Consider the following 15,796-nt stretch of genomic DNA (forward strand, 5'->3'; position numbering starts at 1 on the left):
AGGTATCTCAAGTTTGGATGAGGCACAAAAGTGCCTTGTTGATGCCAAAGGTCAGAGGTCAGAGGAGAATGGCCAGACTGGTTCAAGATGATAGAAAGGCAACAGGAAGTCAAATAACCACTGGTTACAACCAAGGTCTGCAGAAGACCATCTCTAAAGCAACAACACCTTGTCCAACCTTGAAGCAGATGGGCTACAGCAGCAGAAGACCACACCAGGTGCCACTCCTGTCAGCTAACAACAGGAAACTGAGGCTACAATTCACACAAGCTCACCAAAACTGGACAATAGAAGATTGGAAAAACACTGCCTGGTCTGATGAGTCTGGATTTCTCAGTCATGGATCCATCCTGCCTTGTATCAACGGTTCAGGCTGCTGCTTGTGGTGTAATGGTGTGGGGGAGATTTTCTTTGCACACTTAGATTCATATTTAAGGTTATTATATTTTTGGTTCTGCAGGATAAACATTGAGCACACTGTGTTTTCTCCATACATCCAGTTGTTTACCACCCTGCAAGCAGCCGTGAATATGGAGGTCAGAGGGGCTCTCTTTATTATTTTTCGGGTCATAAGATTTGGGTCAACTGTCCCTCAACTGTTACCCCGCACCCTCCTTCTTCTCCTTCCTCCGACTCCACCCAGCGCCATGTTGGAGGGCCCACTGCTTTCCTTAAGGCACTTCTTCAAAGGAAGGTCTTCATAACTGTTTTATTTTTTATTTCCCCGTCTATCTCTGCCAATAAGTGGACAAACAACCGAGGCTGCTCCCTGGGATATCCCCGCTTCCTCCCGCTGCTCCTCCTTCCAGTGGCTCCGTGCTTGTTTGCCCTTATATGTCCACGGCGCGCTGCAATCACAGGAAGAGGCGGTTTAAGCAGATCTGTTATTGTTGCAGAGGCCATCAACATCTTTGGCACCAAGTGGGGGATTTGAAGTCAAAGCATGGCTTCGGCCCATACGTTATCAGATAAACAATATAGTTCTGTCCAGGCAACCAGGAAACCACAGAAGAAGGGGAATCCCCGCCTTTGTTGTGTTTGATGAGGAGTGACAGCAGTTAAATAGACGTTGAAATGTTTAATTTGCTCGTGAAATGTTTGTTTTTCATTTGCAGAAAGTTCATCATATTGATGGCGATAGTATCAGCTCTGCATTTCATAAAGAACATGGTCGGGGGGTGGCTGATGGGCACTGACAGACGAGGTAACATGCAGGAAGTCTCTATGAGCGCTGCCAAGCCTTGCCAACCAACGGGATGGACTCAATGGCTTCCGCCTATTGGTGAACCTGTTTAGTAATGTTCTCACTTTTCCTCAACCGCCCCCCTCATCCGTTCTTCTCACAATGCCTGGAAGTAGCCGAGACCTACATCTCCCTCTCTGTTTTCTTAATCGTTGTTTTCCTTTATGGTTTTTCCTTGTTTTCTTAATCGTTGTTTTCCTTTATGGTTTTTCCTTCTTTTTTTTTCTTTCACAAAGCACACAATTGATCGGACCTCCATCCAAACAAATAAAAGCACAAGGACACGCGCACAAGCTGCTCGCCCCAGGCAAACACTTCACTTCCGACTCGTATTTTTCAAAGGGTTTATACCCAAACATGGTCACGTTGCCCATGTTTTATTTCACATTTGACACATTTGCTTTTCATAACAGTCGTCTAAGGAAAGATATTTCACAAGTTGCAGTTCTAAATTAAACTAGACCTGGGTCCAAGCACCTAACGCCAAAAAAAGCTTCAGCAAATTCGTTTCACTCTATTGAAGTTGTTCTCTCAGCCCAGTCGACAGAAGAAGTGTTTGGATTGTACTTTCTGCAAACCACAAATACGTTACATTTGCACGTTATAGACACGTTATGGATTATAAGACAATGGGCCCTGGGCACGGACATGCAAGAGGCCTCTCGTCCTCTCCTACATGTGTCTTTGCTGTAGTTTTCTGTCCTTAAGGTATATTTGTGTCTCTTTGCAGCTTCTTTTCACGTCTTTGTAGTCGTTTTGTGTCTTTTTTTGTCAGTTTGTTCGTCTTTGTAGTTGTTTTAGTGTCTCTTTGAAGCAATTTTGTGTCTCCTAGGGATATATTTGTGTCTCTTTGCAGCTTCTTTTCACGTCTTTGTAGTCGTTTTGTGTCTCTGTTGGGCAATTTTTTATCTCTTAGGGTTGCATTTGTGTCTGTTTAGGTGATTTTTTTTCTTTGTGTGGTCGCTTTGAGTCTCTTATGGGTAATTTTGTGTCTTTTAGGGGTATATTTGTGCCTCTTTTTGTCATTTTGTTTCTCTGTGTAGTTGTTTTCTGTGTCTTTGTCGTTCCTTTGCATCTCTTTGTAGTTGTTTCATGTATCTCTGAGGTCATTTTGTGTCTCTCAGGGATAAATTTGTGTCTTTTTGGTTGTTTTGTTTCTCTGTGTAGTTGTGTTTAGTCTCTTTGAGGTATATTTGTGTCTTTTTTTGGTCTCTTTGTAGCTGTTTTGTGTATCTTCTAGGCAATTTTGCATCTTGTAGGGGTATATTGTGTCTTTTTGGTTGTTTTGTTTTTCTGTGTACGTGTTTTGTGTCTCTTTGTAGTTGTTTTGAGTTTCTTTGAGGTATATGTGCAACTGTTTTGGTCCTTTTGTGTCCCCTTGTAGTCATTTTGTGGCTCTTTGTAGTTCAGTTGCAGGTCTTTGTTGTTGTTTTGTGTCTCCTTGTGGTCATGTTGTGTCTCTTTGTAGTTCCTTTGCAGGTCTTTGTGGTTTTTTTGTGTCTCTTTGTTGTCTCTTCCTGGTCGATACATGTTAATTTGAACTATATTTTGCAGGTGAAGGCCAAGAGGGCATCCATCCAGGGTGTCATACATATCATTTCAACATCTCTAAAGTGATGTATAAGCTGACTTTTTGATCAGGATGGTGGAGGGGATGGTGGATGGCGTTGTAGCTCGGCGAGACGCCTGCCAAGCTGCAAACAACTGCAGACCACTCTTTGAGACCAACACACAACTGAATTGTTGTGATTTAGCAAGTCATTTTACTGCGGTGTTTTTAGGGATCCATCGCTGTGTTTTGTGGGGTTTTTTGTTGCAAGAAAAGTGACAGTTTTTTAACAAGACATCGCTGCTTTTCCTGCCAAGATAGTGTCCCCTAAATTTTAAGTACTTTTAGCCAAAACATTATCTTTTCCAAACCATAATCAAGTGTTTTTTGTGCCTAAAACTTACCACGTTAACTATAGCGTCATTGAAACATACATTTACAACGTGTCCGCTATATACGTATCGGCCACCGTACTTAGTAGCCCCTTTGCAACGAGCCAAACAGCATTAGAAAAACACTGATGTTTTCATCGGTGTAATCACCTGGTCCATTTGTTTGTTGAGGAAGAGACCAATGCAGATAATTTGGCTCCCAATAAAACCCTCCTGAGCAACGAACACTTAAGGAATCTTAACAGGGAGTTCACACTTGGCACACAGGAGAGGTCTCAACTCAGTGAATCAGTGGAAATAAAAATAATTTAGAACAGAATAAAATAAACATTATTGTCCAGGTGGGGCAGGAAAATTGTGTTTGGTCTCACCCCGGAAACATAAAACATGTCATCACATTAACAGAACAAAGAGCTCCTGATTGTACAACGGTCTTATCACTGAGAGCGGTGAGATGCAGCAGAGCCGCGCCCAAAAAGAGTCATGCCCCAGTTTTTTCTTTATTAATCAACTGTCCACTGGCTTTGTTCTACAATCGTCACTTTTTGTGCAGGCAGCCTTGAAGATTTCTCTCCTCCTTCTTCAATGTCTCCTCCGGTAAAATACTTTGATGTGACGGAAATACAGTTCATAGTTCACTTTTTCGGCGCCTCAATTAACTGTCCTGCGCCTGCTTCTCTGTGAACCCAAGGCTGCACCGAGGATGATGTGACTTTCCGCTTGTTTTTTAGTTATTCGTGACCCCTGAGCCCTCATCCCCCCGCTCCACTACCCCCTCCTCCATCTCCATTCCTCCTCCCTTGTCTCCTGCCCGCTTTATTATTGACGGATGTCCTGCGCAGGCGTTTTCATCCATGTCTCTGAGCAGCTCTGCAGGATGTATTCAGTAAGTGTGTGTGTGCAGGGTAGTTCCTGCACATCTGTCGGCTGCATTTCTCTCAGTCGGGGCGGGGCAGAGGTTGTTTTTCACCACCAAGAGAAGGTGTCTCCCATCTAGAACGATCAATTTGGTCGTGCTTCCTTCCTCTTGGTCCTCATAACACGACGCCTCTGCTCTCAGGCAGCAAGCCAGAAGCTTCCGGACACTGTTGTTGTGGAGTACTTACTAATGCCCGTGTACCTGAACCGGTCAACTAAACAATGACACAGATTGTCTTTGCTGCTTGTGATTAAATCCTGAGGAATGAAGAAATGCTTGAGATCTCCTGCACCAAAATACGAGTGAAAGTGAAAAAAATAGAATTACCGCCTCTCGAACATGTAACGTTGCATTTACAACGAAAACATGGATACTTCAAGGTGGACACCCGAAATTGGTGTCACCAATTCAGTATCTGACCAAATGTCTCCCCTTCTGTTCCTGAGACATGATGTAAAGTAATGGCCAGAAAAGTGTTTTCAGAGAACATTATGATGTCACAGTGAAGTTGACCTTTGACCTTTTGGAGATAAAATGTCATCACTTCATCATTTTATCCTATCAAACATTTGTGTAAAGTTTTGTCATCATTAGTAAATACATACCTGAGTTATGACCAAAATCATGTTCTGTGGGGTCACAATAACCTTTGACCACCAAAATCTAATCAGTTTATCATTTCGTCCCAGTGGACGTTTGTGCCAAATTTGAAGAAATACCCCCAAGGCTTTTTTGAGACATTGCGTTTCCGAGAATAAGATGGGCGTAAGGTCACAGTGACCTTGACTACTGACCATCAAATTCTAATCAGTTCATCCTTGAGTCCAGGTGGTCGTTTGTGCCATATTTGAAGAAATTCCCTGAGGCATTTTTGAGATATTGCATTTACAGGAATGGGACAGACAACACAAAAACATAATGCTTCAGGCCACAGCTGTTGCAACCACAAATTTGCAAAAGCCAAGCAGCAACCTCTGTAGCAAACACCATTCATCTGCACACACTGCAATGCCACACAGCTGGTTCAATATCCGCAAAGTTTCCCTTTATATTTATTGTCTTGTGTGGCGATCAGCAGTGATGTGATGGTTCACTTTGACACTGTGATCTGTAGCCTATAGTTCGGCTTTAGCTTCTAACTATCTTTGTCTTTTTAACCTGTTGTTGCTGCTGAGTCAGTTTGACATCCTGGATATATCCTTCAAACACAGACTGTAGACCCCTCTGTCTGCTTCTCTCTGGAATCATATCTTTGTTTGTCCAAAAATAGGATGATATTTCTTTAGAGAGTGCAGTTGGAGACAGCGTGGGCTCCATGCTTCCTCTGACAGTTTGACGGACCATCAGTGGATAACATCAAAGGAGCAGTGTGGGGCTTGGTGAAGGGTCAATTAGCCTATCAGCATTAGTACTGGTCTAAATAATTATTCCAGCACTGGCATTGAAAGCAATTCTGTCCTTGCACTACTGAATTCTCAGATTCCCAGACTCTAGATTACTGTAGCCACTACTATGGAGGTTTGGAATAAGTTAGCTGAAAAGGCGCCAGGCTGTGGTCCAACACATTCCCCTCCTGCATCCGTTCCATTCAGGGATGCTGTGTCAATTTACGTTCATAACATGCATCATGTCGTTTAAAAAAAAACTTCATTAAATGCATACAGTCTTTTTCAAAATAAACTTCCAACGCAGGTAAAAACAACTTGTTTTTAGGGTTAGGCAATAAAAGCACGTGGTTAGCTTTAGAAAAAACATCATGGTTTATCTGGACATATTTTCCCCACAGATACAACATGCTAATGTTTTTAGCACAAGCCTATGGCATTTTACATTGTATAAATTAGCCTAGCAGTTAGTGAAAATTTCCTCTACTCATATGAAACCAGGGACAACAGCAACATTTAACAAAGGTAACGGTACATAATTCAGCTCCATTACAACTCACAAGGTTCACCGATGAAACAACTGTCTTATACTAAACATGTTTTCCAAACAAATACAACAAGCTAACGTTATTAGCACAAGCCTATGGCATTTTACATTGTGTAAATTAGCCTAGCGTCTACCAGAGATTTCCTCTGCTCATATGAAGCCAGGATAAATCACACACAAGACTTAAAATGCTATTTTTGTGGAGGCTTTACTGTCTTCACAATTTATTGTTTCTTAACTGTGAAATTAAAGTAAATAAAAGCTTTGTTTCCACTGAGGGAAATGGTTTCAGCTTACAGAAATAGACAGGAGGTCTGCGTCACTGCGACATGCACGTCAGGCTACAGCGTGGGGTACACGGCTCTACGTTGACGAAGAGTCTATGCCATAGGTATGACGTCAACGTAGCACAGAAGTATAAATTCTGCCTTACATGTATTATTACTTATGTCGGCTTACTATTTATACTATGGTGGTTACTCAGAACATCAACCAGTGCCACTACCTGGGTCATCTCATACCGCCACAAAAGGTTTCCAATGCCAACGGGCCACTGACCAAGCCTCGGTATTTGACAAGGTGGGAGTGAGACCAGGTTGCGTAGATGTATTACATCTTGTCTTCTAGTTGCTGAAATGTTAACACTTCTTTTAAAGTTCGGTGTATAGTTACACATTCTTTAATATTGGAGAATGTAAGAATCACTTTAGGCCTACAACAATTATAAATGAAAATTACAATGTCAAAGCCACAGGGAGCCACTGGAGGGGGGCTAAAGAGCCGGATGTGGCTCCAGAGCCACAAGTTGCCAACTCTTGGATCAACCAACCAACAGAGCAAACTGTAGAGCTGCTGGCCGCCACTAAAAACTCCCTTGATAGGATAAGATCTCAATAATGAGGGCACAGCTTGTTTATCCAACAATACGCTGGTCTTCCAGCTTCCTCTCAGGCAGCTTCCTCTGTCCTGGAGAGGGGTGAAGGGTAGGAAAGCGTTGGTGGGGGAAGACTGGCGCTCTCTGGCTTACCCCTGGACAGCCAGGCACGTACTGCCTCTCCCCAAGGGTCCTCATATATATTTTTTCAACGTGGCACAAAAACACACTCCGCTTTCCTGCCATTACTTTGCTCAGAGCTATGGGGGTTTAGAAAAACTAATAGGGCCACTAAAAATACTTGGAGCCCGGGGCCTGGGCCAGGGCTTTTCCTGCGCTGCTTCCAGTGAGCGCGTGGGCCATTGAGGAAAGAGGAAACGAGCAGCCCTGGTTGTACGGGGGCTTCCTGCACGACATTATAAAGAGTTCCCTCCCTTCAGCCTGCCCTTACAGTGCTGTTCAGAGCCAGTGGAGTGTGAGGCTGAGCCCCTGCTCCACGTCTTTGATTGTAGACTGAAGACTGAGACGGGAGGTTTGACGTCAGCGCGGTGAACGTTGGTTCTCGTCCCTGCTGGTCGGGGTGAGCTGGAAAATGATTTTCACAGTATATTTATATGTTTTAATGGTCTGTTTGATAACTACTTCTTGGATTGATTGATTTGTTTGTTTTTATGTGAAGATGTTTTCTTGATTAATCCGTAAAAGCTAACATTTAAGTTTGCCAGTTGATTTAAGTTGTCTTTAGAGACTTCTTACTTCTCATTAATCACTACTTTGCTGCATTTTCCAACTCCCTTGATGATTCATATGAATGTAAAGGTGGATGTTTCTTATTGTTTCCTCATGCAGGTACGAGTAGGGAGCTGGTCTCACCTAACAGATGTGTCTGGGACACTCCAGCCTATTTATTCTATCAGTTACACATAGGTAGGTCATCATTGTGCATCGTAAAGAAAATCTAGATCGTGCAAACGTTCAAATGACGTGCATTCCTTGGTTGCTTCATATGAATTGCCCTCTCTACAGATACAGATAATGGAAGTATTGGAAGGATACGGGGTGGACAGAGTGCAGGAGATGAGGGCTGCAGCCCAAGCTGAGGGATACGTGAAAGAGTTCACTCGCCACTCCAACGACGTGCTGCTGAACCTGAACGAACTCCGGCACCGCAACATCCTGACCGACACCACCCTGGTTGTCGGCAACGTTCAACTACGGGCACACTGTGCCGTGCTCGTGGCCTGCAGGTTGGTGCAAAGGCCAGTGCATCTACACAAAATTGTCCCTCTGGAGGTGTCTTAAGGATCTCTCAAAGGAGTAATTGTGTGTGTTTGGTTGAAATGAATCACGTTTTCTTCCTTTTGTGACACATTCCCATGCATGTTTTTTCCTCTCATTCTCTGGTTGACTCATTGCTGTTTTTTGTCACTTTTCCGCTCACTTTTTCCTGCTTTTCACTTGGGTCCATTGTCTTCTTCTTCCCATTCCTTCACTGTTTCTACCTTACGTCTGTTATTTAAAACTGAACATAATCCAAATTAACACTCAGATCAATTGCATACCTTAACTTTAAATATTTGTATCTTCCCTTGTCTCCTCTCAGCGGGTTCTTCTACTCACTGTACTCCCGCCGCGTGTTGCTTCAGGGGCGTGGTGGCAGCGGGGAGCAGCTCATGACCGTGTCTCTCCCCAACACCTTGGATCCATCCAGCATCTCCCTGCTGCTCGACTTCATGTACACCTCCCGCCTCCCTCTGACAACAAGCACCGTCCCCGGGGTGCTCACTGTTGCAACCTACCTGCAGATGGACCACGTGGCTGATACCTGCCGGGATTTCATGCAGAGGCACTGGTGAGGAACATCTGTTGTCAGACTAGGACAGATTGCATTATCAATCATGAATACTTTGCATAAAAAAATTTGATTCAAATTGTTTGTTCTTTGATTTTCAGCAGGGAGAATATGAGTGCAAGACACCCTCGACTGGAGCTGGACTCCAGGGTGTCTGTGGCCTCTGTAGCGCCCAGTCCAGGACCCCAGAGATCACTCCCACCAGTGGTGACAACAAGGTAGGAGGATTACGTGTATAACTTAAAATGATCAAATGAGCTAAAGGTGGGTGTGACCTTCGGGGAGTTTATTGGGTTCTTGTTTACAGATTGTCACAAGTGCTGCTGCAGCAGTTTACGTGCCTTTAGTCTGTCGTCAGGTTTAGCTCATTACAGCACTTCCTTTGTTTCTCCTGCAGGGTCCCTGCGGAAGCCTCTCTCAAGCCAGGGGCTTTCCCGACCTGCAAGTCTGGGTCAAAGGAGCTCAAAGGAGAGCCTGAGTCGCCCCTCATGGGCACCCCGACTCCATCTCCAGACAGCCCCGCCCGCTCCAGCTGCCAACCAAACTCTCCAGCAGAATCCAACACCTGCAACAAAAACCTTGTGGTGAGCTTAAAGAGGATTTTAAATGAGGACTTTTTATATTCATTTTTATGTTAATACTTGTGTTTTGGGTTTCTACTGGAAGATGTTTACATGAGTTAATGGTCAAGAAACCTTCTATTTTCCTCATATTGTCTGTGCTGGAACACCTGTATTCACCCAAGCCCAGTCTGCTCTGATTGGTCAGCATGTTCAGGTCTTCCATTTCTCAGCATCTCTGCACCATCAATGCAGCCAGGGTACTACTGTAAGGGAGAATAGTGGCACTTTTTATTATTCAAAGTCATCATTAAAAGTGAAACACAAACGGACATGTTCCAGCAGAAATCTAATTCAGAATGGGGGAGAAATAAATAACATCGGAAACTATAGTTAGCATGTCGCTACATGTACGTTAGCAGTGTACTCACACTCATAGAATGGCACTTTCTACTTAAAAAAACAAAAAAAATCACCAATAAAAGCTTCTAAACACAAAAAATCTAAATTGGGAAGAAATTAATAACATTGAAAAATTAAGATTACATGTCTCCCTGATGTTAGCATGTACGTTAGCAGTGTACTTGCAGCTGCAGAATAACTGTAATGGAGGAAAGTGGCACTTTCTACCTTGAAAGGTCGACAATAAAACACTTAAACACAACCAGACATGTTACAGCATGAATATGATGTGAAATAGTGGAAATATTTACAACATTTGCAACCAAAATTGCATGTTTTCCTGATGTTAGCATGTAGCTACATGTACATTTGCAGTGTACTTGGAACCATCTAATAATAGCGGCACTTTTTACTTTAAGAAAACATCAATAAAAGCTGATAAACACAACCAGACATTAGCAGGAATCTAATTCGAAATTGGGAGGAAATTAATAACATCGGAAACCAAGATTACATAGTTTCCTGACGTTAGCATGTAGCTACATGTACATTAGCAATGCACTTGTAGCCACAAAATGACTGTAACGGAGTATAGCTGCACTTTCTACCGTGAAAAGTCAACAATAAAACATTTAAACACAACCAAAAATGTTCCAGTAGGAATATGATATGAAATCACGGAGAAATTAACATCATTAGCAACTAAGGTTACATGTTTCCCTGACGTTAGCATGTAGCTTCATGTACGTTAGCGGTGTACTTGCTGGTGGGGAATGGCTGTAATGGCAAATAGAGGTACATTCTAATATGAAAAGTCAACAGTGAAACATTTTAACACAACCAGACATTTTCCAGCAGGGATATGGTACGAAATCAGGGAGAAATTTACAGGCAAAATCAGGGAGAAATTTACAGGCAACCAAGTTGTTTCCCTGACGTTAGCATGCTGCGTCATGTAGCAGTATAGGCTAGGTAATGTACTTGATACTTGATAAGTAGATAACCATGCAAAAAATTGTTTAACATTTAAATTGTAGTAATTATGGGTTTTGTTTATCTCTGCAGAGTGATATCAAAACCACACCGGACCCGAAGGCCTGCAATTGGAAAAAATACAAGTACATTGTCCTCAACCCTCTCTGTGCAGCCACCACGGTGAAGGAAGAGGAGATGGAGGAACCACAAAGTCACACATCACCCGACAGGATGGGCTCGACACCCAAAGCAACAGAGGCGTGGCCTGGAGAAGTGCCTGGTCAGATTGATAGGTAAGCTGGAATGAATGGCAAAAATGTTTGCATCATGTTTCTGCAAACCACTGATATGTTACAATTGTACTTTGATACGAAGCGGATATGTTGAAACTTAATGTGTCTCTACATTTCAACAAAGCTGTGATCAATGTGTGGTGAGGTTTAGGTGCACAAACCACCGCCTTTAGTGGCACTATCCCCTGCAGGAAAACAGCAGCTGGGAATGTCCCGACTTGACGTTAAAAATACCCAGTTTAGACACAGTAACCACAGCTGGAAATGTCCGGACATGCTGTCTCCACCTTTGTCGCAACAAAGATGCCTGGAAATGTCCCAAAATGTTGTTAAAAAATACCCGGTTTTCTGACAGTAAACACAGCTGGAAATTTGCCAATGTGTTGTTAAAAATTACCTAATTTTGTTGCAACAAACATGGCTAGAAATGTCGCAATTTGTTGCTAAAAACTACCCGGTTTTATCATACCAAACACAGCTGGAAATGCCTCGACATGTTGTTAAACTTTTCCAGCTTCATCGCAACAAAGAAAGCTGAAAATGTCCTCGCTTGTCGTTAAAAAATACCTGTTTTTGGTTGGTGTTGCACGGTCGTCTGCAGCTTGGTCGGCGTCTCACCTGGATGTCATGCCATTCATCCTCCCCTCTTCCTCGTGATCACAAAGTCAGCTCATACACTACATCAGTTTACAAACACTGATATAAAACGTACAAATGTAAACGTGGTTTGCAGAAATGTTGAAATGCCAATATTTTCCTCTGGCGACGGGGCTGAATAATGACAGTTATGAGATGAGATGAAAAACTTTTTGCAAATATGAACTATGAGCCCCTCTTCATCAGACAGGGGCAGGCCTCCTGCTACGAGGTTTCTGGCCGAGCCCCTCCCCTCGGGCCACCTTCCTCTGTGGATCACCCAACAGCACCTCCCATTCACAAGGAGGGAGCAGGTACGAGCCAGACCTTTATCACATTGCAGAAAATTAATTTTTAAACACATCATGTCTTAAAATATTTTCTTTTTCCAACATGTTTGTATTTCATTTGCTTCCTCAGTCTCACCCTGCACCATTTTCCCAAACCTGCACCCCACTGATCCGGAAGCGGCCCAACATGTCATCAAGCGTGAGAACTACTACGTGCCCTACTGTTATTCTGGCAACCTTCAAGGAACCAAGACTGTCTGCTCAGGTGAGGATACAAAAAAGCTTTTTTCTATTCTCCTTCTTTTTTTTAATGTAAAGCCAACACCTGATGCTGGCCTTTGCCTCAACAGGTGACAAGCCGTACCGCTGCAACGTGTGCGGCGCCCAGTTCAACCGACCGGCCAACCTGAAGACTCACTCTCGCATCCACTCTGGAGAGAAGCCGTACCGCTGTGACACCTGCGGCGCACGATTTGTTCAGGTGAGGGTTAGCTGTGCGTGTGAGCTTGAGGGAAGAGGAAGTGTACGTTTCCTCTTTCCTCACAGTCCTCTTTAGTTGGAGTATGTGAAGTGGCACAAATGTCACATTGAGTTAGTTTCAAACCAGTCTGACTAGCCAGATGCAGCTCTAGATTGCATCAGTTTTAGAAAAGTATTTGGCTTCAGCAAACTCATTAATTTAAAATAAAAAAAATACAACAATTTTTGCTAAAAAATAATATGAAATTGTGAATTCCTATGTCATACCAGACACCAACAATTTATGTGAACACATGGAGTCAGTCTGTGATTGAAAATTTTTTTAAAACACTGTCTATGTGGTTGGTCTTGATGTTAGGTTGCCCATTTGAGGGCCCACGTTCTGATCCATACCGGGGAGAAACCGTACCCCTGTCACACCTGTGGCACCCGCTTCCGCCACCTGCAGACCCTGAAGAGCCATCTGCGCATTCACACAGGAGAGAAGCCTTACACTGTGAGTCAGAAACACACACACACTATTCTGTTTCACTGGTGGCATATGTCATACAACAGACCAGCTTAGTTGCCAAAATAAAGTGCTGGTACTGCACATTTTTGCAAACCACAGACAAACTACATTTCTAAAGTGATGTAGTTCAGATTACATGTATACTGTATGAGCTGAGTCATATCGATGGGTGTAACAACGTGATGCAACTCTTCTCGTCCTATTTGTTGCAACAAACATGATACATTTTAACAACACGTCAGGACATTTCCAGTCATGTTTATGACAAAACTGGGTATTTTTTAACGACACATCATGACATTTCAAGTCTTGTTTATCACGACAAAACCGTCTTTTCAAACAATATGTTGGGACACTTCTAGTCCAGTTTGTTGCGACAAACCTGGGCCATTTTAATATGTCAGGATATTTCCAGCTGTGTTTGTTGCAACAAAATCCGGTAATTTTTAGGAAAAGGTCGGGATATTTTCAGCCATTTTATTGCGGAAAAAAAACGTCTTTTTTAACAATCTGTCAGGACACTTCAAGTCCTGTTTATTGTGTTGTGATTTTGTTTTGTTTTTCAATTTTAAACATCATGTTGGGACACCTCTACCCATGTTTGCTGCGTTAAAACAAAGTATTTTTTAACGACACATCTGGACATTTCCAGCCGTGAATGTTGCAACAAAATCAGGTAATTTTTAATATGTTTATTGTGACAAAATTAACATGTTTTTTTTTGTTTTTTTTACAACACTGCAGGACATTTCAAGTCCTGCTCATCGTGACTAAACCATTCTTTTGTGGTGATACCTTTAGTCCTGTTTGTTGCGATAACCCCGTCTAATTTTAGCAATATGTCTGGACATTTCCAGCTGTATTTATTGCGACAAAACCGGGTAATTTTTAACATGTCAGGACATTTCTAGTCCTGTTTGTTCCGACAAACCTGGGTCATTTTAGCAACATGTTTGGACATTTCCAGCTGTATTTATTGTGACAAAACCGAGTCGTTTTTAACAACACATCAGGACATTTCCAGCTGTGTTTGTTGTGACAAAACAGGATACTTTAAACAACACAAGACATCTGCCAAGAAGCAGACAGCAGACCACTGTTAAACACCAACAAACAACAAGAGCTAGTATTTTTAACGAGATGTCGGAACATTTCCAGCCACGTTTGTTGCAACCAACTGAGTAATTCTTAACAACAGATCGGGGCATTTCCTGCCTTGGTGAGAAAACTGGGTATTTTAAGCCAAACCATAATGTTTTGAGCTTGAATCCAACCAAATCTTAACCACAGCATTGTCTTGAAACGTTAAGAAACATAAAGTTTCACCACCTCTGCGACATGAAACATACAAATTTAACATATCCGTGGTATGCAGAAGTGCACAATGCCAACATTTATCCTGTTGACTGGGCTGAACCGACACAGCATGTCATGCCACAGCTGTTTAATCTGTTGACCTCTTGTTTTTCAGTGTGAGAAGTGTGACCTGCACTTCCGCCACAAGAGTCAGCTGCGTCTTCACCTGCGCCAGAAACACGGGGCCGTCACCAACACCAAGATCCGCTACAAGGTCCTGACCGAGCCCTACCAGCCTATTCTGCAGGCCTGCTGAAGACGTCTGACCTTCGACCCGTTCATCACATCGGTCAAAATAACATCTGAATCACACGGTTATATTAGACATCACGAGAAAAAGTTAGAATGGATTCCATTTGGAAAAGGAGACATTTATGAATAACTATTAAAGATGTTGGATGAGTTTTGGAGCTTGGAGCTAATTATCAGTATGAATCAATACGATTCTTTAGAAGTCCTGGGTGGCTTTTCGGAGATGGAGATGGAGATGGTGTTGTGAAAAAGTGTTTTTGATGGTTTGTGAAGGGATGAAAAGAAAGGAATGAGCCATGGAAAGAAAGACAAAACATGTTGGCATGTGTGTACACTGGATTTTGAGGACGTTTGTGAAAGGTTTGAGCGAAAGATAAAGCAAGTTTGACGAAGGAGAGGAGGTGAATTTTGGAGTAAATTAAATTTGGCTGGAAATTTTCTACATAAATGTGTATTTAACTCAGATTTATTTTAATCTTGAGGCCTGGAGCCTGCAAAAACAAAGTATGCAGTGATATTTGTTTTTATAGTCCGAGCAGGCAAAGGACTTCTTGTACTGAGTGTTAAGTATAAGAAAAAATGATATATTGTTTTCTGACATGGACAATTTACATGCAATTGGATACGTAATAATAATATAACAGGTGTATTTGTATGAGTTAATTTGCTGGACAAAGATGGTTTTGTACAATCTAAATTAAATCATTTTTATATGAATTGGAGCGTTGGTGTTCAGTGTCTCATTTAATACACAAATAAATGGTGAAACTGTTTATCTGGAAGGAATAAAATATGATAATATTGCTAATATGAAAATGCTCACACACTGCACACCAGACTGCACAGTTTCAAGCTCGTTTCGCAGTGCACACTTCCCTCCTTCAGCCTTTCTCCTCCCTGAACTTCCTTCCTCTCATTAACGCACTCTTTCTCCCCATGAATCACGTCGTCTGTTAAGTCAAACTTGTCCCGCCATTTTCCAGATTTTGTTTTTTCTTGGTTGCTTTTGTGGAAACAATGAAGCTGAGGGCACCTGTTTCCTCCAGGTTGCTAATACTCAAATCTACCAGCCGAGAAAACACGTGTGTGGGCTACCCGCTGCTTCCTGAAGGTGTGGGGGCGGCGGTGGTGGGGGGGTGAGTGCGGAGGTGGGCCTGCAGACTCCTGCTGAACTCTCTCACCCTCTGTCATCCCGGCTTCCTGCTCCCTGATGAGTTGTGGCTAGCTGGGCTCATTGTCCATGCTCAGCAGACAAACGTTGGAAGTCTGACGGGACTTTC

At 42.7% G+C, this 15,796-nt stretch overlaps 2 protein-coding genes across 2 annotated transcripts in view; both read left to right on the forward strand.

Annotated features, from left to right (window-relative positions):
- Positions 1 to 15,796, forward strand: part of zgc:194930 (uncharacterized protein LOC557813 homolog) — a 278,453-nt gene that overhangs the window by 111,209 nt on the left and 151,448 nt on the right. The window lies entirely within an intron of this gene.
- On the forward strand, positions 7,359 to 15,238 carry bcl6b (BCL6B transcription repressor). The gene is made up of 12 exons (XM_050067687.1): positions 7,359 to 7,489; positions 7,759 to 7,836; positions 7,936 to 8,156; positions 8,513 to 8,761; positions 8,863 to 8,979; positions 9,159 to 9,345; positions 10,789 to 10,991; positions 11,835 to 11,941; positions 12,048 to 12,182; positions 12,268 to 12,398; positions 12,756 to 12,893; positions 14,380 to 15,238. The coding sequence occupies exons 3-12, from the start codon at positions 7,945 to 7,947 to the stop codon at positions 14,518 to 14,520; spliced, it is 1,620 nt and encodes a 539-aa protein (XP_049923644.1). The 5' UTR covers positions 7,359 to 7,489; positions 7,759 to 7,836; positions 7,936 to 7,944; the 3' UTR covers positions 14,521 to 15,238.

This window comes from Epinephelus moara, chromosome 17, assembly GCF_006386435.1.
Source record: "Epinephelus moara isolate mb chromosome 17, YSFRI_EMoa_1.0, whole genome shotgun sequence".
Lineage (NCBI taxonomy): Eukaryota > Metazoa > Chordata > Actinopteri > Perciformes > Serranidae > Epinephelus > Epinephelus moara.